This window comes from Triplophysa rosa, linkage group LG10 (genome assembly GCF_024868665.1).
Source record: "Triplophysa rosa linkage group LG10, Trosa_1v2, whole genome shotgun sequence".
Classification (NCBI taxonomy): domain Eukaryota; kingdom Metazoa; phylum Chordata; class Actinopteri; order Cypriniformes; family Nemacheilidae; genus Triplophysa; species Triplophysa rosa.
The window spans coordinates 26,643,364-26,663,877 of NC_079899.1; the positions used below are offsets into that span (position 1 = coordinate 26,643,364).

Genomic DNA, 20,514 nt, shown 5'->3' on the forward strand with positions numbered 1-20,514 from the left:
TTAAAGTGATCATACTGATCCAGTGAATATAAACCGCAGTATTTATTAATTGAAAATGTTCTCAATAAGGTCTAACTAAAGGTCAAAGCTCATCTAAGGTCTGAGTAAAATGTTAAATGCAGCCACAGCACATTTTCCTTGTTTTAGCCACCTGTTTGTATAGGCCTATATAGCATAAAATAATTCAGAAGTTCATATGTCCTGTGAAGTATTTCATAGGGTGTAAATGTGAAATTCACTAATCAAAAACTAGCATTTCGGAATGACATCAGTAACATTTAGGCAGGGTTTAAGGTTTACCTCAAGGAATTGTGTCATAGCTAAAGGGTGAACAATGGGGGTTTCTTTTCTTTTCTTTTTACATTTACGGCAACGTTACTTCAAAAATCTTATTTTAAATTATTTTCTAAATAAAATGCTGTTTGCTTTAATTTGCGTGATTGCATCGTCAAAGACAAAGTGACGTCAGACGCACGCATAGCAACCATCATGGCGGCGGTGAAGCTTCGCAGTAGCGAGGTCAGCTAGCGCATCACAAGTAAGCTACGATATCTGTGAAACAACAATGAAATGTTTATTTATTCAGCGTTGTCGTTGTGACCGCATTACCTCAGGCCTTTATACATGTTGAATATGATGACTTCCGGTGAAACACGAGTGTTTTGAGCATGGGAGTCCTGACAGAGTTTCTCACCATGGACACAAAACCAGGTAAATGATGTTAAATAAATTAAATATAGTCTTTTGTTTAAAATCAGTATGAAGTACTTAGTTTATTGTTCGTGACACTTGATTTTAAGAGTTAAAATCATGTTTACAGCATTAATAAACATAACCAGAACTCACCATGGTATCTATACATTTGTCACGCGACCATAATTTCATTTTAAGGTAATATAACGGTAAGAAATGTAATCAATATTTAGTCGATATATTTAGTCTGAGAGGGGTGGTTGTTTATTGTCTGTTGGTGTAATGTGTCTCTGGTTATCATAGAATGATTGGTGGATTAATATGGTCTGTTAGTAGCTCCATATGTCTCTTTCAGGGTATTGTCACGGCTCATCTGGTAAACGGATGAATCAGTACATGATTAAAGATCATATGCTTTCACATTACAGAAAGCTTTATTCAGCCAAAGGTAAATCTGCTTCTTTGGTTTTAGTTCATTTTAGACACTCAATATGTTGTTTTGTTTATTTCTGTGTCTGTCTGTTTTATCTGTATAATGGCTTGTTCTCTTCTAGCTGCTGTGGATTGCTCCGTGCCTAAAAGCATGCAGTGTAATGTCAAATGTAAGTGCAAGTCCCCGGTTACGCCTCATAAGTATGTGTAATATAGAACGAGAGCGTTTCAGGTGTGTGATTTTCTTTGGCTTTGGAATTCCCTTTTTGTTTGCAGATGTTGATCGGAAACGCCGTGAGCAGCTGAAGAAAGACTTGCCGAGTCGCTCTGGAAGATCTGAGTCACAGAGAAGCACCAGGTTCAACTCGAGAGCCTCCTGTTCTTCTAAAAATGTAAGATGTTAAAGGACTCTTATGTCATGAAAACGTTGAATCTGGAAAGACGGTTCAGTCTGAATCTCTTTATAATGTCTGTGCTTTCAGAGTGGAGCCTCGGTTCACGGCGACAACACCTTGGACCATTCAGTGATGTCATCACCCAGGATCAGCACCTCATTCCATTCCAAGCAAATTGTGTATCCGTCTCAAATTGTTCTTGCAAATCATTTCCGGTCTTCCTCCGAGTTACATGGATACAGAAGCCCAAACCTTGTGTCGGGCCATTTATCGTCCGTCGGTCAAAGACAATACAAAACCTTTCAGGATCCGACACAGAAGACCTACAGCGGTGACGTGCTGTTAAAACACGCTCATCGCTTCACGCAAGAGAAACTCTTTACACCGAGAACCTTGAAGTCCAATCACAAGTCTACACTCGTACAATATCGCTATTACACACCGCCAAAGAGGAAGGACGAACAGAAAAGGTCTCCCTCTTTTCAAATGACTCGACAGGAGAGGTAAAGCCACATAAGCGCCGAAACTGAAAAAACCACAGTCACAATACATTCAGTTTCAGAATCAATGTGATGATTGTTTCTGTTGTCTGTAGCTCACAGTCCAAGCGAGGCTTTTCACCGCAGTTAGATTCACCACAGGCAAGTCATCAATTCACTCGATCATAATATAATCTTCACTGTCGGGCAAATGGTGATTGGTCACTTTACATGTCATTCAAATGTTCTTGGCCAGTTTGATACAAAATATATATGAATCATTACATACATTCAGTAATTCTGTAAACGTTCTAAAATGTTAAAATACATCAACTATTAGAATAATATAAATGATATTTTAATATAAATTTCTTGACAAAACCTGTGTTTTACAGAAACCTTATAATACAATTAGTTTTTTTTTACTTTTATATAATTATGACTGGTAGTGTTTGTACAAAAAAGTGAAAGAGAGAGAATATACAGTATACTATAGATAAAGTAAACAAAGCAAAGTCTTTTTTTGGACAGGCATTTAGTGTCGTTCACGAGTGGTCGGATGAGGAATCAGATTCATTCAGACGTCACAGGACAGCAGATTTTCTTCTGTCGTCCTCCAGGTAATAACTCCATCAGTTTACTGTAGATGACATCACATGTTGTTGTGTACTTGTAATGACACTGTGATGTTTGTTGTAGGGTTTCACCAGAGGGCATGAAGTCTCCCATAATGAGAAAAGTTACAGAGGAGTGAGTTTCATTTCATTACACCGGCCCTGAAATACATTCACAGTAATGTAGCACCGAGATCAGTTAGTTCATCTTAATATTGTTCTTTTTAACCAGGGAAGAAGAATTAATGTACCTGGAGTTTATGACAGACGTGACGAATGAGATCTTAGCGCAGGGTCTTTACTCTGACAGGTGTGTGAGTTGAGTTCACTTCATGAGTCATTTCAAAAGTGATGTTGTGCAGTTTAACAGTTTATCTGAGTGTTATGAATCTAATGAAACGTCTTGTGTAACAGGGTCCTGAAGAGGGTTTTTGAACGTCACATTGATATGAACAGACATCGATTAGATGAGGTGAGAATTCTGTGTTTTTTACTCAATTATGCTTTTATACAAAGCGATATTAAACCTAAAACTAAAATTGTAGTTTAACAAATATCAATTAAATTAGATTTTATTTTTAGTCTTCTTTTTGGTATTAGCTTTACTTTTTAATACTGTGTTATATGTGCTATTGTCATTTTAATATTATCTTATTATTGATATTTTATTGATATTTGAGTTTAATTTATTTTGATTTTACTTTTTAATTAGTTTAATTCAAATTAACCATTTTAATGCCTCACCTTTTCTCTCTCATATCTCATTTTTGTTTGGTTTATGTTTTATTTTTATTTCAATTAACAGCAATGTTTAATTAGTTTTAGTTAGCAATAACCCTGGTTTAGTCAGCAGTCTTCTAACTGTCTACAAAAACAATGTTATTAATAAAAGTACCAATGGTACTTAAAAAATAATCATTTCATTAATTTTATTAAACATATAATTATATTTAGTTTGGGTAATGGTGGACAAATATTTAAAAATATTGATTGTTTTTTGTGTCAACAAAATTGGTTAAAACGGACTTTTAGTTTCCTCACACAAACGCACAACTCTTGCTAATATTCCCAACAGAACAAAATGCGCCACCTCCTGGACAACCTGCATAATGACCTGCAAAAACCCTCCGAGGTGTCCGTCTCGTTCCTGAGCATCCATGAATCTGACAAACCTTCAAAGCTCAGACAAGAGCTGTCATCAGTGATCAGAGACGATGCTGGTTTTATTTCTCATGCAGTGTTCGATGAGGTCAGAGGTCAGAGAGAGAACATCACGTCCACACCAGTGAATGACAGCCTGCTGGAAAGCTCTAGTTCACTCCATATGGAGAAAGTTGAAAAGGAGCCAGAGTTAAATCTTGAGATTAACCCTGACGCAGGCTGTGAAATGTCTCTGAATGATAATGAACATGTCACCGGTCCTGAGGAGCATCTCAGAAACACCACACGTGATCATGGACTGTTAGAACAGGTAGATGAAATTGGGAAAAGCATGAGAGAGTTGTTAAAAGTGTCAGAGAGTCAAAAGAACCAGTTTAAGGAAGAGGAGATGACAGACAAACTCAGTGATGATGAGTTTTAAACTCTTTCAGTGGTCTATGAAACTTCTGATAAATCTTTATTTGCTATTTTTTAAACTTTGCAGAATTTCTGATGGTCTTACGTTTTCTTCTATTTCTTTTTATTTCTTCATCTCTGTACTGTACACACAATCGTATAATTGTCATCAAGATTTGTTCCAGTTTTTTTCGACACCATATTTTCTGCTGTATCACTTGTTATGGTTAGATTTCTGAAGTTTGTTTCTTTTTAATTTGTTGGTTTATTAATTTAAGCGTTTATTGGTCATGTAGTGAAGGTAAGATTCAGATGCCTTCCAGTGTGAGGTCAAGCCGAGATTCTTCTGAAAGTTTACTGTTCAGTTTCTTGAGTTTTTCAGTGTTTCAGTTAAAGAAGCACATGACAGGGACATTTGCAGTATTAATATAGTGATATTTATGTGGAAGAACTGGAGTTACAGTTTAACACTGAAATGTACACAGCTTTTACTGCTGATTTATTGTAATAATATTTTATTGACTTTGCATTGTGTTGTGTATATTTTCTTATTTGTTTTAACTAAACCATTGTAAATGAAATCAGCTCTTTCGAAACCATTCAGCCGTACACGAGAGTTCAGTCGGAAGCGATTTGTTTGTTTGTGCTGAAAATTGAAGTTTTAACCATCAGTGGCTTAACACGCATCAAGTGTGATACTTGATTATTAATGCTGGTCGTTTGTGACACTGAAACACACAAACCTCATTCAAAAATGTATTCTCTTTTGTACCTGCTGATTTTCTGATCTCTGTACATATGAAAATACCTTTTTATGTGTGTTTTTTTTAAATGACTTGACAAATGTATTTTGGTTTACTGATAGTGAATATGCATAATAGAAATGCTGTGGCAATCCCATTTGTTGATGTGTTTATTTTTGTGTGTTTATTATTAACTCAAGTTAACAACACATTAAACATTTTACTTTACTCTACTAAAATCAAAAGTCTTGATACACTACTGTTCAAAATGGGGCATTTGTGTGAAATGTTTCTCTTGACCTTTTTAACCCTTTTGATTGAAGACTGATTACACTGAAGATTATGAAATATAGGCTATAATAATGTGTATTCTATAATGCTGGTGAGTTTGCTTTGCTATTATTATAAAATACGGAATAAATAATTATTGTGACCGTAAACTGTAGTGTGTGTACACATGACTTACTGAGACCGCGCTCATTCCACACATTCCAAGGCTCTGACGTAATGCGCGATCAATATCATGGATAAAATAAATTGTTAAAATTATGCATTTTCTGTCAGTCTGCTGTTAAATCTCATCAAGTGTTTGCTTCTGCAAATCTCGTATCATCTGTGCTTCACTAACGCCTTCACACAAAACGCCAACGTCATGACTGCGCGAGAAAATAGATCCGCGGATGGTTACCGCCCATATTGACCGGATTTTCTTTTCGCTGGTATTCCCAACGGAAGTGACGCAGCAGCTGTAGCGTGACCTCAAGAACCTCAAACATGCGTCAATCCCGAAAAAAACAAACTTCACCAAATGTCGGATTATGACTATCGTAAACTTTCATTTCAACACTAAAACCCTCCATGTTCTAAAATAAGGACTCAACAAACTACGTCATTGATCAGGTAAGCTGTCTGAATGACACTTTTACAGATTTATCCCACAAAAGTGTTAGCGGAGTTAGCTGTCTCGCGCTCTTATAGCGTAATTTGTTAAAAACACAATCATCGTTTTTAAACACCATTTATGATCGCACTTAATCCTATATTTACATATAACGGTGTGTGATTGAACTCATTCTAGGGTTGTTCGGGTTTTGCGGGCGTTTGTGATTAACTTACTTGTTGCTTTAAAAGTCAATCAGACACTTTGTGTGTGTGTGTGTGTGTGTGTGTGTGTGTTTGTTTGTATTGCAACTTAAGTAGCAAAACCTCCCAGTTATAATATATTTCAAGGTTTAAATTGACTTGAAATGCTTTTTTTCTACAATTTATGGGAATTTGAGTGTTCCGCTCTAAACCAGATTTTTTTATTGTTTGTATTCATGTGGTGTTTATGCGTCGTTAATAAATATGCAAATGTGCAACAATGTGTGTGTTTTTTTACCCAGTATAAATGTACAGTAAACTGGCATTTGTTTGTTTTCTTATTGCTTTTGTTGTGTTTGTTTTCCTGTTGTTTCACAGTTATATGAATTACTGTTATTGGTGACGCACTCGAGCAAACACGTGGTCTGTCACTTCAAAGAAATTCATGTAATTGTGTTTTATTGCACGTGGCTTTTAATAGACGAATTATTCCAGTGTTTTTGCCCCAGGACCCACAATTTTGCATGGGACATCAAGCAACCAAACATGGTACCACTATTATTTATTATAATAAAATGACATTTAACATTTTATAGAACTGAAAATGTAGAAATGTACTAAATGTTTATGCAACAGATGTATTGCACGATTTAACACATGGATCATCAAACAGTGGAATAAAAGAATATTACCCCATTGACAGAAGAATTTACACCAAAAATGATATTTGTATTGATATGACTTTGCGCACACACACACACACACACACACACACACACACACACACAGACTCGAGCAACAAAAGATATTAGTTAAAAGTGTTTTGTTCATTCTTTTATGCGGCTTTGTTTTTAATATTTTGGAGTAGGGGTGTAACGGTTCAAATGACTCACGGTTCGGTCTGTGTCACGGTTTTAGAGTCACGGTTTCGGTTCGGTTTGATTTGTGCTATGTTCAGGGAAAAGGGACTACTGACAAATAAAAATAAGAACAAATAATCAAGCTACAAGTAACAGCACCAATAAAACAACAGAGCAAAGCAGAAAATAAAATAAGATACTGTATATATACATTTTAAGGTAGAAATGGATTAAAGTAATCAAATAAAACACAACATTGCATATGTAGAAATGAAATAAAGATGAATCATAATTGAAGTTACAGAAGCTATTGAGTCACAAGCAGTGAGTGATTTCCTTGAATTTGAACAGACAGCAGGAATATGCTGCTGTCGCTTTAAGAGGAATGAAACACATCCAGTACACTGATACTGTTTTTGTCTGTTTCGTCCGTTCACTTAAGACATAACTACTATGTTTCTTAAGATACTGGACAAGAGGGGCATGTTGACCTACTTCGTGTGTGAATCTGTCCGTTTAAGCGCTTCAAAGACAACTCAATATTTGCGCCATCATGTCTGAGACTTCTCTTATGCGCGCTTCGGATCTTCTCAAGTTTTCTTCTGCATCATCTTGCACTTAAATGTTTCAGTTGTCGAGGCTTGAATGAGTGTAGTTTAAACGGCAACATGTGCTGTTCAGGTCTCACCTGCACTCGCGCGCTCACAACACCCGGGTGATGACAGCAGAAATGACTGCTCATATTACAGCAGACGTCAATCCTTTTGAAATTTGTCTACGTTGTTTGATTTGTTGTAGGTATTAAATGTGTATCTATCGACAAACATGCATTAGCTGAACTCTGTCTGTTTTAAGCATTATAATTTTTAACGAACCACATTATAAATGCGTCGTCAGATTTAAGATAAGCCGCGCTCCAAGCGCGTTGGACCGTGTGCCGAACCGTTGGTGGAGAACCGTGCGGTTCAAGTATTTACCGAGAACCGTTACGCTCCTATTTTGGAGCCATGTTTGCATCCCAGACCTTTGCATTATTCTGTAATGATTTTATCAGAGTGTAGTGATATCGCCTCTGAATGTTTATTCTGGTTTTGTCTGTGAACCTCGTTTGTAATGTGGTTCGTCTTTATCCAGGGACCCGTGCGTGTGTCCGGTGGGGCTCTGTATAATCCAGCGCATCTTCATGGATTAACTGTCAAGAGACGCTGAATCAAATCATTCTGATTAAGGACGGCCACGGGACGAGTGAAACATGCCCCTTCCGTTTGGATTAAAACTCAAGAGAACCCGGAGATACACGGTGTCCAGCAAGAGCTGCCTGGTGACCCGCATCCAGCTGCTGAACGGGGAATACGTGGAGTTCACGCTGTCGGTGGAGAGCACAGGGCAGGAGTGTCTGGAGGCTGTCGCTCAGAGACTGGAGTTACGAGAGGTGGGATGCATGTTGTTTTCCCTGCTTGGTTTAATCTGGTAGAAATCCCCTTAACTCACCATGGGTGTGTGTTTACTTTAGCCTGCTGGCACTGTCTGGAGTCTCAGCCATTCTGGGACAGCAACCAAAACGCTGTCAGACGCTTTAAATGCGTGTGTGCCAAGAATTAGGCCTGAACTATGTGCTGTTCGTTTTACTGCAGTCAGCTGCGAGATTTTAAAAATCACGTTTTCTCACCGTCTGTATCCAGTTATCACTCCTCTGCATCTAAACACACTTGTTCATGGAGTTCAGTGGTCTCGTTTCTTCATTTGACTGTCACTGTGTCATTTACTTGAAATCAACACTGGCGTGGGAAATTAAAGGGGTCATATGACACGGCTAAAAGGAATATTATGGTTTGTTTCAGATGTGATGTAATGTGTAAACAGGATTTAAGGTTGATAAACGCTGTATTTTCCACACACCGTGCATGTTTGTATCTCCTCTTTGCTCCGCCTCTATGAAACGAGCAGATGTTTAACAAAGCTCATCGAGGTGTGTTGTGATTGGCCAGTTCACCAGTGTGTAGTGATTGGTGGAATACTGTAAGCGTGTGAGGGAAATGTAACGCCTCTGACCATATTTGGAACATCAGGTTCCTCTTCAGTTGTACTGACAGGTACGCCCACCTTACTTGCGTCTACATTTGGGAGGTCTCAGTCAAATCAGACCACCAACTGATGTAGATTTGTGGGGGTGTGGCTACACGAGGTGTTTCAGGCAGGTCTGGGTGAGCATTCGCTTTTACATAGAATGACTCTTTTGTTCCCACACTTTCATTTCTGAAATTATACACGTCTAATACATGCATGAGAGACTTATAACACACCAAAGACACAGAACAACACGTGTTCACGCCATATGACCCCTTTAAGCAAGTATAAAGTTGTTTTGTTGTGTGGTCAAGTCCACTAGAGTCTGATTGAATCAGCTGTACAGTGGTTATAACCGCAGGTAAAATCAAACATTTATCTTACAAAATATTATGTCCAAGAAATGTATTTTTAACATCAAGAGTAGTTATAGTCGTGTATTATATTGTACAATTTAGATGTTAAAACTTGAATTTCTTTTCACTTTTTTCATTGCTGTAATAATGACTGTGTGGCATCAAAGTTCTTTTCAAATGTCGTAAAACAAGTCCAGTGAACGGGACAATAAAAATCAAATAAAAGATGTTTGTCTTCAAAGACGTGACAGCCTGTGCACTGTAAAAAATGATTCTGTGTCATAGTAGATTTCATTAAATTAATTGAGTAAACTTCACTTAATACAATTGTGTTCTTGTTTTTTTTAACCAAAATTAAAATTCTGGAAAAAATCTCTGAATTCTAAATGCAAAAATTATTCAACTTAATTATATCATGTTCAACCCACTTAAACTTGTTTAAAGGATCTTTATTTAATTATTTTGTGGTGGGACCACATGAATTCTTTAAGTTAATTTCCCTAACTGAGCAGTGAAGTTCCCAGGATGCTTTGCATGCGACAGCATTAGGAGAGTCATTTTTGTGAAAAAGTAATATTTTATGTGCTTTACAATAAAATGAAAGACTTGGTAGTGTTTATTGTTCAGTTGTCTTTGAGATTTAGAAGAGATTCTGTTTGTGTTTTTGAGTTTGGTGGTTAGCATGGTTCAGAAGAGCGGTGCTTGTGCTCAGGTCATGAGAGAGCTCAAGATGTGTGTTTCTTCACTCCGTGAATATGTTATGGTGCTAATGTCAGTGCTGAGACAACTCTCAACTTACTTGTACATCATATGTTTAGGGTTAGGGTTAAAGTTCAAAAGATCCTGAAGTTAACTCCAATGCTCAAATTACTATTTCTTCTTGATTTTTTTAAAGTTTATCATGTGGCATGTGCTTAAATAATTTAGTTCATTTTACTTGATTTATTCATGGAATATTGCTTTAAAGTACTTAGATGCAATGCTAAATGCTACATTATCTTACCCATCGTGTGCTGGAGGAAACCAAATGATCATTGCCTGCTCTTTACTGTACAATTTCGCAAACTCTGTAGTATTTTGGCAGTATTTTGTTTTGCTGCCGTCCGCCATCGATGTGCTCCAATACTCCTGTGTTGTGCGTGTGTTTGTCGCGTTCACAATGATGCTATGGCAGTAGAGGCGGCGCAACCATGAGGATAAATTTATAATCCCCGCCCACTTTGAAGCGCTACTAAACTGCTGTGGAAAAGCAAAGGTGAGCCGAAGTGAAGTGAGCTATACCGAGCCGAGTCGTACTAAACCTGGCGGTACCATGCGGTGGAAAAGCGCCAATATACTCCGGATGTACTCAGGAATGATCTTCCCTGTTCTGTCTGACGTGTGGAATTCTGTTCATTCTTCAGATAACGTTCTTCAGCCTGTGGTACTTCAACAAACAAAGCCAGCAGAGATGGATTGATTTAGAGAAGCCACTGAAGAAACAGCTGGACAAGTATGGACTGGAGTCCACGGTTTACTTTGGAGTGGTTTTCTACATCTCGTCTGTTACACAGTTACAACAAGAGATAACCAGGTTCATGACCAATATCCCTTCACAACCATTCCCTCCGCTGTCTTGTGTTGACGTCCATTAATTTGCTTGTTTCTCCCTCAGATATCAGTATTATCTCCAGCTGAAGAAAGATGTTCTGGAAGGAAAGATTTCTTGCTCTATTGAACAAGCCATTCATCTGGCCAGCTTGGCTGTGCAAGGTATTTTGGGATTGATTCTCAGGCTGCATTTATTTCTGGGAGACTTTAGTTGCTGGTCATATTTGCTTTCATTGTGTACAAAAAAGCAGCACAAACATGAATATCATGCATATCAAGTAAAAGACGATACGGGTTTGATGTCGGTAAACATTTTCAGTTTGTACTGGATATTTGATCCTCCGTGATCTTTGTCTTGAGCATTCCTCAGATAACACGTGGACAGCTGCTGCTGTTGGTTTATTGATGCAAGAGCTATGAAATTTCATCACAGGGTTTATTCTGACTATAGGCCGTAAGTGCAGAAAATGAGAGCCCGCTTTTAGCGCTTTTAGAGAAGAATCTCGTACGCTGCTGGGAAAGATAAATCTGACTGCAGTCTGGTGTTAATATAGAAAAAGATCTGACATCACTCACTTCAGACTGTGTCACGCACAGGGAAATGCCGTCACGTATGCCCACGTTTGCGCTGTCAGCCATTTTGATTGAAGCGAAACTAAAGTTGTTTCTGTGTACAGGTGTTGCTGCGTAAGGAAACTTCACGCCATGCTAATGCTTGGGGTAGTCGGCAAAGCTGCAGGTGTTTGTAACCCTGTTAATGTTGAACTATTATGGTTACAAAGGCTAAACTAATTCCCCTCATTACAAAATGTTTTCTAAAATTAAATGTGCAGTTGCTTTAAATCACAAGATTAAAGGAGCAGTTTGTAAAATCCGCCACTAGAGGACGCACCGATTTCTTCAAAGCAACAACAATGGCGTAGCTTGATGATGCTGTGAAGGAGCGTGGAATAATGGGAACTGTCGTCTTCAACTTTATTACTATTTAGTAGGGCTGCACGATTAATCGCAATTCCCATTCGAATCGTGATTAAATCGATGTGGCTATTGCGATTGTGAAATCGCAAAGGCTGCGATTATTTTTTATGCGCAGCTTGTTCGTGAAGCACGGCTCTGTGATCTGTGGGAAATGCTGCTCCATCTGAAAGCACTGCGTGTTTGATTCGCTTAAAACGTGCATTTAAAAAAGCAACACCCGTCAAACATCGTCCTTATAAAAATACTTCTTTATCATGAAAATACTGAGGAGGCTTGAAAAACAGTGATAGAAAGATGCCAGATGCAGATAGGAAGACGGCATTTCCTGGTTATACGTGTGGTACTTCCTCTGGCTTTCAGATGCAGCTGCATTTAACAGTATTTCACTAACAAACTGCGCTATATATATGTTATTTATACAAACCCGATTCCAAAAAAGTTGGGACACTGTACAAATTGTGAATAAAAAAGGAATGCAATAATTTACGAATCTCATAAACTTATATTTTATTCACAATAGAATATAGATAACATATCAAATGTTGAAAGTGAGACATTTTGAAATGTCATGCCAAATATTGGCTCATTTTGGATTTCATGAGAGCTACACATTCCAAAAAAGTTGGGACAGGTAGCAATAAGAGGCCGGAAAATTGAAATGTACATATAAGGAACAGCTGGAGGACCAATTTGCAACTTATTAGGTCAATTGGCAACATGATTGGGTATAAAAAGAGCCTCTCAGAGTGGCAGTGTCTCTCAGAAGTCAAGACGGGCAGAGGATCACCAATTCCCCCAATGCTGCGGCGAAAAATAGTGGAGCAATATCAGAAAGGAGTTTCTCAGAGAAAAATTGCAAAGAGTTTGAAGTTATCATCATCTACAGTGCATAATATCATCCAAAGATTCAGAGAATCTGGAACAATCTCTGTGCGTAAGGGTCAAGGCCGGAAAACCATACTGGATGCCCGTGATCTTCGGGCCCTTAGACGGCACTGCATCACATACAGGAATGCTACTGTAATGGAAATCACAACATGGGCTCAGGAATACTTCCAGAAAACATTGTCGGTGAACACAATCCACCGTGCCATTCGCCGTTGCCGGCTAAAACTCTATAGGTCAAAAAAGAAGCCATATCTAAACATGATCCAGAAGCGCAGGCGTTTTCTCTGGGCCAAGGCTCATGTAAAATGGACTGTGGCAAAGTGGAAAACTGTTCTGTGGTCAGACGAATCAAAATATGAAGTTCTTTTTGGAAAACTGGGACACCATGTCATCCGGACTAAAGAGGACAAGGACAACCCAAGTTGTTATCAGCGCTCAGTTCAGAAGCCTGCATCTCTGATGGTATGGGGTTGCATGAGTGCGTGTGGCATGGGCAGCTTACACATCTGGAAAGGCACCATCAATGCTGAAAGGTATATCCAAGTTCTAGAACAACATATGCTCCCATCCAGACGTCGTCTCTTTCAGGGAAGACCTTGCATTTTCCAACATGACAATGCCAGACCACATACTGCATCAATTACAACATCACGGCTGCGTAGAAGAAGGATCCGGGTACTGAAATGGCCAGCCTGCAGTCCAGATCTTTCACCCATAGAAAACATTTGGCGCATCATAAAGAGGAAGATGCGACAAAGAAGACCAAAGACAGTCGAGCAACTAGAAGCCTGTATTAGACAAGAATGGGACAACATTCCTATTCCTAAACTTGAGCAACTTGTCTCCTCAGTCCCCAGACGTTTGCAGACTGTTATAAAAAGAAGAGGGGATGCCACACAGTGGTAAACATGGCCTTGTCCCAACTTTTTTGAGATGTGTTGATGCCATGAAATTTAAAATCAACTTATTTTACCCTTAAAATGATACATTCTCTCAGTTTAAACATTTGATATGTCATCTATGTTGTATTCTGAATAAAATATTGAAATTTGAAACTTCCACATCATTGCATTCTGTTTTTATTCACAATTTGTACAGTGTCCCAACTTTTTTGGAATCGGGTTTGTATATATAAATAATATATTATTTTCTCACGATTTACAAATAGTTGGAATATAATAATTATAATATAATAATAAAATAATTTGTATATAGCACATCTGTACCTACAATATACTGTCTATTGTCCTTTTTGTCAAATGTGTATTGTCTCTCACATGTTTATTTTTTACATTTTGTTACCTGTGCCTCGCATCTAAATGTAAAGGTGTGTTTTGTCATTGGCTACAGCTGACCTCGGAGACTTCGATCGATACGACTCCCAGGAATTCCTTCAAAAAATTGTGCTGTTTCCAATGGTGAGTGAAGCATGAACATGTTTGTCAGCATTAGAGTTATATAACAGCAGGACATCGGTAAAGCTGTTCTTTCTGCTCTTCTTGTTTTAGCCGTGGATCCAGGATGAGAGGCTTGTGGAGGAGGCCACTCAGAAAGTCACCGCGCTCTATAAAAACTACAGGTGAGACGCACCGAACGCGTCTGCATCCATCACATCTGCTTCATTTTCCGTTGAGGATCAAGGAAGATTCAGATGGTTTCTGTTAGACACCCACAATTCATGAGCGCCCTTCGAGATGGGATCTGCTTTACGAGCAGACTGAAGGAAATTGAGTGCTTTTGGCTCTAAAACTGTTCATCTGTTTATGTGGAAGGTTCATGTGAGATTTGCTTGAGCTCAGTTGTGCTCAATACATATATATCCGAGATTATATATATATATATATTAATGATGTATGTTTGCCATTGTCAGTATCAAATCTTGAGTATAGGGATGATTTGAATTGCCTTTTTATTAGGCCATCTTATAGACGGTTTCATCTTTACAACAAAAATAAAACGCTACTGAGCATGCGCACTTTTGTGACCCCAACTGAACTTCCGGTACACATTCACAAACAATAGAACCCTGGAGATTATTTCTGATGACAATCAAAAGAAACCCAGAAGAAGCGTAACTTGGCTAAACTCGTCTCTCCAATATTTTGAATTTAGGACTGCGAGTGTACCACACGCTTTCTTTAAATGCGACCGAACTACAGGACACATTCAACAAATTGTTTATTTAATACAGTTATTATGCAATAAAATAATAATGCAAATGAATATGAACATAAATGAAATCACATATCAATAGTTATATTATTAGACACTAGCCGAACACAAACCGGAAGTTAACTGGAGTTCTGATGAAACGGTATATATATTTCATTCATTCAAGTTTTGTTCATACAGTTTTCGTTATTTATCAAAATAGTTTTGTGTTATTCAAAAAGCAGTTGTGTGTCATTTTTCATCTATTTCAATGTTTTTCACTGCATGTAAATATTGCTGCGTGATTCTGGTTATGATGGTGAACACAACTGAAGGTATGAAGGGTCGTCGCTCCTCGTGTTTGTGTTATGACAACATTCCTGAAGTGATGAGAGTGATACTGTAGATCAGATGAGGGTGTTAAGCGTGTTTCTGATGTGTGTGTTGAGCAGAGGTCTGTCCGCACCGGAGGCTGAACTCCTCTACATGCAGGAGGTGGAGAAGACGGAGGGATACGCGGAGGACAGCATCCAGGCCAAGGTAAATCCCTTCATCTTAGTTTTGTGTGAAACTCCTTGTGGTTCATGGAGGGAGCTTGTGACCGGATTGACCATTTAAAAGTGTGAAATACAGAAGCATTCACAGCGACATGAGTGTGAGCATTAAGATAAGAAATTGACGTGACACGGCTATGAACCGAAATCACGTGGGGAAATGTCACCATGTCTCACAGGTGTGCTTGAAAGAAAATGCATCAAAGCAATTATAAAATGTATGTCATCTTTTCTTACATCGGTGACTCGTGCTATCGTGTGTATGTGTGTGAACAGGACAGTCAGAGCACAGATGTGATTATCGGCTCCTGTCTGGACGGGATATTTGTCAAACACAAAAATGGAAAAGCTCCTCTCTTGTTCCGGTATGTGTGTTTGCCGAGTCTCTCGCATGCTTCATGATTCATTCCGGAGGTCTGGTCGTGTGTTTGACTTGAACACGTCATTGTTTCTGTAGGTGGAATGACATTAATAACATGACTCATAATAAGTCTTTCTTTGCCCTGGAGCTGGCCAACAAAGAAGACACCCTCCAGTTCCAGGCCGTAAGTTCACCCCGCCTCGTCTCAGATACCTCACATGCTTTCTCGGCCTAAAATAACTCCCAGACTAAGAGTGTCATGTATATGTCCATGTGCATGTCTGTTCAGACGGTCCCTCAGGGTCATGGGAGAGTCACGAAAACCAAAACGTACAGTTATAAAATCAGACAATACAATCTTAAATATACTGGAGATATTTGTGTATTCAGGTTATGCTCGGCTATAAAAGACTTCAAGTATAAAATGACGAATAAATGATTTTGTTCTTCTGTAGGCGTGCGTCATTTCAAATATTCAATGATTTGATGGAACTGGCATGTAAAGATATTTTCTGAAACACGTGAGCTTGTGTTCCCGACTAATTGGATTGTGTCAAAATGTTCCTGCTCTTGTGTTTCAGGAGGACATGGAGACGTCCAAATACGTGTGCAGAATGTGGCTGGCGCGGCACAAGTTTTATAAAATTAACAACAGCAGTCTGTAAGTGGACGGGTGTGGTTTGTGTTGTGTGGTTTGTGCGTCTCTTTGCTTTCACTTCTGTCTCTTTACTGTGTGCAGAGAGCCGTCCGACGGCCCGTCCTCTGACGGCTCCCAGAGGTCCATTCTCACTCTTTCATTTCCACGCTTTCCCACGCTCCTGCGTCCCTCTCTGCCTACTAACAAGGGGTGAGCGGGGGAAAGCCTTCCCATCATCCCTCTCTAGAGTCAATCTCAACGGCACAGTCACGCTGCATCCTACATTCAGAAAACGACAATGAATGAAATGAGATGTTATAATCGAGTATTCTCTTGAAGGGAAAGAATTTCTTATTTTTGTCTTTAAATTGTGACATGTTCATGTCTTTCAAGGAGATTGATTTGGAGTGTTTGCAGTTTATCGATTGTTGAACGTCATATAAAAATGTCAGTATGAGTCCTATGAATGATATGAGCTGATGTTTGATTTGAATTGTGTCTTTTATTGTGTGGTTTTATTACAGACAAACACAGGCCGCTCCTGTGAACCCGGTGAGGAGACGATCCTCTACAAGAATGTCTCTGGTCAGCATAATGCCCTTCATTTCTGGACCACACATCAGTTTCGCACCCGAGCTTGTTTTGCTGGATGTTTCTAATTGTATAGAAGCCACTGTTCAGTTTCTATGTGAAAGGGCACGAACATGCCGTAGAGACTGCTATCTGCCCATTCGTTTATGTAGTTTGTGTGGTTTCACGTACACACCTTATTAAAGCTGCTTTTGTTGTTCTTGTGCAGCCAAAACCTCAGCCGTACATGATGCCACCCCAGATGCACTTTAATGGTCATTATAATGAACCGTACACATCATCACAAGGTAGAACGTGTCTTTCCGCAACAGTCTGATGATGCTCAAGCTCCTGGCGTAACCCGTGTTTCTTTGGTTCCCCACAGATAATCTTTACATCAACAATCAGAACGGTTTCTACTACCATTCTCAGACCAGTCTCGACCGCTCTCCACACGAGTATAACGGACGCATCCGTAACGGCAGCGTGTACAGCGCTCAGAGCACCAGCTCTCTCAACAACCCCCAGCACTACCTGCAGCCGTCTCCCATGTCCTCCAATCCCAGCATCACAGGAAGTGACCTCATGCGGCCCGACTACGTGCCCTCGCACCGCCACAGCGCCCTGATTCCTCCCTCCTACCGCGCCACGCCCGACTACGAGACCGTCATGAGGCAGAAGAACCTCGGGATGGTGCCGCCCGCCGAGCGTCAGAGCCATTCGATGCGCAATCTCAACATCGGCAACTCTTACGCTTACAGCCGACCCGATCCGCTCGTGTACAGTCAGCCCGAGATCCGCGAGCACGGGGCGGGTCACTACCCGTTCCATCTAAACTACAGCTTCCACAGTCCCTCCCCGTACCCCTACCCCACCGAGAGACGGCCGGTAGTGGGTGCCGTCAGCGTCCCCGAGCTCACCAACGTCCAGCTCCAGCAGGCTCAAGAATACCCGCCGCCCAACATCATAAGGAATCAGGTGTACTGGCCTCCGCCCCCGTATCCGTACCCTCACCCCCGACCCGCCAACAGCACTCCGGATCTGTCGCGTCACCTGTACGTCAGCAGCAGTAACCCGGATCTCATCACGCGCCGCGTCCATCACTCGGTGCAGACCTTTCAGGAGGACAGCCTGCCTGTGGCGCACTCGCTGCAGGAAGTGAGCGAGCCGCTGGTCACCACGCGCCGTCCGCACATGCACAAGAGGAACTCCATCGAGATCGCCGGGCTGGCGTACGGACTGGAGAACATGAGGCTTAAAGAGAGAAAGGTAGGGGTGATTTTAGGAAAATGTAAACGTTTGAAATGAATCCTAAAAAATACGTCCCGCATCTGCTGTCAACAGGTATCTGCATCTACAGCCGAGACTCCGCCTCCCATCGTCCGGTCGAAGTCGCCCGCCGCTTCCGACGTCGACGTGGTTCTGGAGGTCTCGAAGCCCGAGGAGGCCGTCATCAAAGACGACGTGTGCTACGGTCACAAAAAGTCTTTGTCCGACGCCACCATGTTGGTGCACAGCAGCGGTGAGGAAGAGGAGTTCGAAGACGACGGCGGCCGTCACACCCCTCGGTCTCTGGACGCAGTGAGCGGCCCCGCACATCACCTGACGCCCATCGGTCGACCCCTCGGAGATCCGCCCGCTTACCCGTTCAGCCACAGTGTGGACACGGTCCCTCTCTCGTACCAACTCCATTCTCTCGGCCCGCTTCCGGCGCTCCCTGAGCCTGGACACCTGGTGCCCTCTGTATCTGAAGGCGATCTGAGCGGACAGGGACGATGCAAATATAAGAGAGACGTCTTTAAAAAGCCCGTCTCTGATGTGCCGCCCGCCAGAAGAAACATTGACGGACTTCCACCCCCGGTAAGGTCACTTCCTTTAAAATCACTTGGTGTCTTATTCTGTCATCATTCATCGGTGTCGCGCATGTTTGTTATTTTTCCAGTTGATTTGAGTTGAGTGTCATGATTACTGTGGTATTTGGGTCACGTGAGCTCTTTTTGTTACGATCAGAACAGTAAATGTTTAGTGTTGCCGCCCGGTGAGTTGAAGTCATCGTTAGTGTTTTCTCACAAGGGAAAGGAATATTCCCATCAGTCCTCGTGTGATGAACTTAAGGCAGGAACGGAGCGCGAGCTTCTCGTTCCATTAATGCCTGCTGGTGTAGTTGAGATGAAAGGTGTAGTTCACTATCAAATTAAAACGTCATGATAATTCACTCGCCCCCACATGGTTGTTTTTATCATTGCATCAGTGCATTGCATCGTGTGCATTTCTTCTGTGGGAAACAAATTGAGGCTTTTGAGAAAAGCTTTCCAGGGTTCTTCTGCATATAACGCTCTTCAGCACAGGACCTCGAGACGGGATTTCAACTCAGGTCATCAGAGGCACAATTGTGTCGTATGTTTGAGCGCTCCCACATCGGTCATTTTTAAACATCATTTATTTATTATCATTGGGTAGTCATAAATCATGTGATCATTCCATCTTATCGAAGCTCTGCTACATGAGTAATAAAAATCAAAAATGACGTTAGTATATTTATATAATTCTACAAAATGATGCTCTTTTATTTTGATGTTTTTGTGGAAATCATGTGATTGTCTGATGTGGTGGCGAGTGGAAAGCACTTGTTGTGAAAAGTTTGAGAATCATTGTTTTAACACAATCACTTTCTCTTTTAAATGGTTCCACCCCCCAAAAAAATCCCATTTCCTCATCAAACTGATGACTTTCAGAATCTTTGTTCAGCTTTATTTTCATGAGTATTTGGACTCATCAGCGATCTGTTGTATGATTTAGACGTCCAAATCTCACTCCCAGATATGATGATCAATAATGAGAAGGTTAAGTCAGTCGCTGTGGTGTGGTGTGGTGTGATCAGAAATGTGCATCATGTGTTTGTAGTCTGGGTGGGTCTCAACACTTGCCTTTAAACATGAAGGCTGAAGAATGCAACCCAACAGGCCGTTCAGACCCGACGGCTTCATTCCTCTGAAGATCTGCTGAACGCGTTCAGTCTTTACAGTCTCTCTCTCTCTCGGACACATCAGGGTATGAAGAAAGGACGCTCCGAGGTGAAGAAGATGGGCCCGCTGAAGCTGGCGGCTCTGAACGGCCTGACGCTGTCCAGAATGCCTTTACCTGATGAAGCTAAAGATGACTCCGAGAACACCTCCAATGATGAGAGGGTGATCACAATCACTGCTTCCTGTTGTGTGTGTGTGTGTGTGTGATGGACAATATCATGAGGACACCGTTTCTCATGGATTGTGTGTTGTGTTGTGTTGTGTTGTAATGGTGGGTGAAGTGTGTGTGTTGTTTGTGATGGATGAAGTGTGTGTGTTGTGTTCCTCGTGATGGGTGAAGTGTGTGTGTTGTGTTCCTCGTGATGGGTGAAGTGTGTGTTGTGTTGTGTTGTGTTGTGTTGTGTTGTGTTGTGATGTTGTTTGTGATGGATGAAGTGTGTGTGTGGTGTGGGGTGGTGGTTGAGTTGATTTGGATGGTTA

The 20,514-nt window shown here is 40.6% G+C and overlaps 2 protein-coding genes across 5 annotated transcripts in view; both read left to right on the forward strand.

The window, feature by feature from the left end:
• The first annotated feature begins 408 nt into the window (after nucleotides 1-408).
• On the forward strand, nucleotides 409-5,420 carry spata7 (spermatogenesis associated 7). Its single transcript, XM_057344879.1, has 12 exons — nucleotides 409-519; nucleotides 615-711; nucleotides 1,049-1,141; nucleotides 1,248-1,295; nucleotides 1,402-1,517; nucleotides 1,608-2,023; nucleotides 2,116-2,161; nucleotides 2,531-2,619; nucleotides 2,699-2,749; nucleotides 2,846-2,923; nucleotides 3,028-3,085; nucleotides 3,689-5,420. Exons 2-12 carry the CDS (start codon nucleotides 669-671, stop codon nucleotides 4,193-4,195), a joined length of 1,545 nt encoding a protein of 514 aa, XP_057200862.1. The 5' UTR covers nucleotides 409-519; nucleotides 615-668; the 3' UTR covers nucleotides 4,196-5,420.
• Nucleotides 5,421-5,643: 223 nt separating this feature from the next.
• The window catches only part of ptpn21 (protein tyrosine phosphatase non-receptor type 21), a 20,499-nt gene continuing 5,628 nt past the window's right edge, over nucleotides 5,644-20,514 (forward strand). The window contains exons 1-16 of one of the 4 annotated variants that reach the window (XM_057344871.1): nucleotides 5,644-5,813; nucleotides 7,991-8,288; nucleotides 10,683-10,852; nucleotides 10,934-11,031; nucleotides 14,086-14,153; nucleotides 14,244-14,314; nucleotides 15,339-15,426; nucleotides 15,717-15,805; nucleotides 15,898-15,985; nucleotides 16,383-16,462; nucleotides 16,541-16,648; nucleotides 16,963-17,023; nucleotides 17,238-17,316; nucleotides 17,394-18,277; nucleotides 18,353-18,868; nucleotides 20,059-20,196. In XM_057344871.1, the coding sequence (XP_057200854.1) occupies nucleotides 8,109-8,288; nucleotides 10,683-10,852; nucleotides 10,934-11,031; nucleotides 14,086-14,153; nucleotides 14,244-14,314; nucleotides 15,339-15,426; nucleotides 15,717-15,805; nucleotides 15,898-15,985; nucleotides 16,383-16,462; nucleotides 16,541-16,648; nucleotides 16,963-17,023; nucleotides 17,238-17,316; nucleotides 17,394-18,277; nucleotides 18,353-18,868; nucleotides 20,059-20,196 (2,718 nt within the window). In that variant the 5' untranslated portion in view covers nucleotides 5,644-5,813; nucleotides 7,991-8,108. The remainder of the gene's footprint in view (nucleotides 5,814-7,990; nucleotides 8,289-10,682; nucleotides 10,853-10,933; nucleotides 11,032-14,085; nucleotides 14,154-14,243; nucleotides 14,315-15,338; nucleotides 15,427-15,716; nucleotides 15,806-15,897; nucleotides 15,986-16,382; nucleotides 16,463-16,540; nucleotides 16,649-16,962; nucleotides 17,024-17,237; nucleotides 17,317-17,393; nucleotides 18,278-18,352; nucleotides 18,869-20,058; nucleotides 20,197-20,514) is intronic. The other 3 variants (XM_057344872.1, XM_057344873.1, XM_057344874.1) reach the window with 3 other exon arrangements.

Bases quoted from the DNA above. Each gene is read 5' to 3' on its own strand.
- spata7 (XM_057344879.1), top strand. From the start codon at position 669: ATGGGAGTCCTGACAGAGTTTCTCACCATGGACACAAAACCAG. The intron at 1,518-1,607 runs GTAAGATGTTAA...CTGTGCTTTCAG, and splicing joins CCTCCTGTTCTTCTAAAAAT to AGTGGAGCCTCGGTTCACGG. The intron at 2,162-2,530 runs GCAAGTCATCAA...TTTTTTGGACAG, and splicing joins CGCAGTTAGATTCACCACAG to GCATTTAGTGTCGTTCACGA.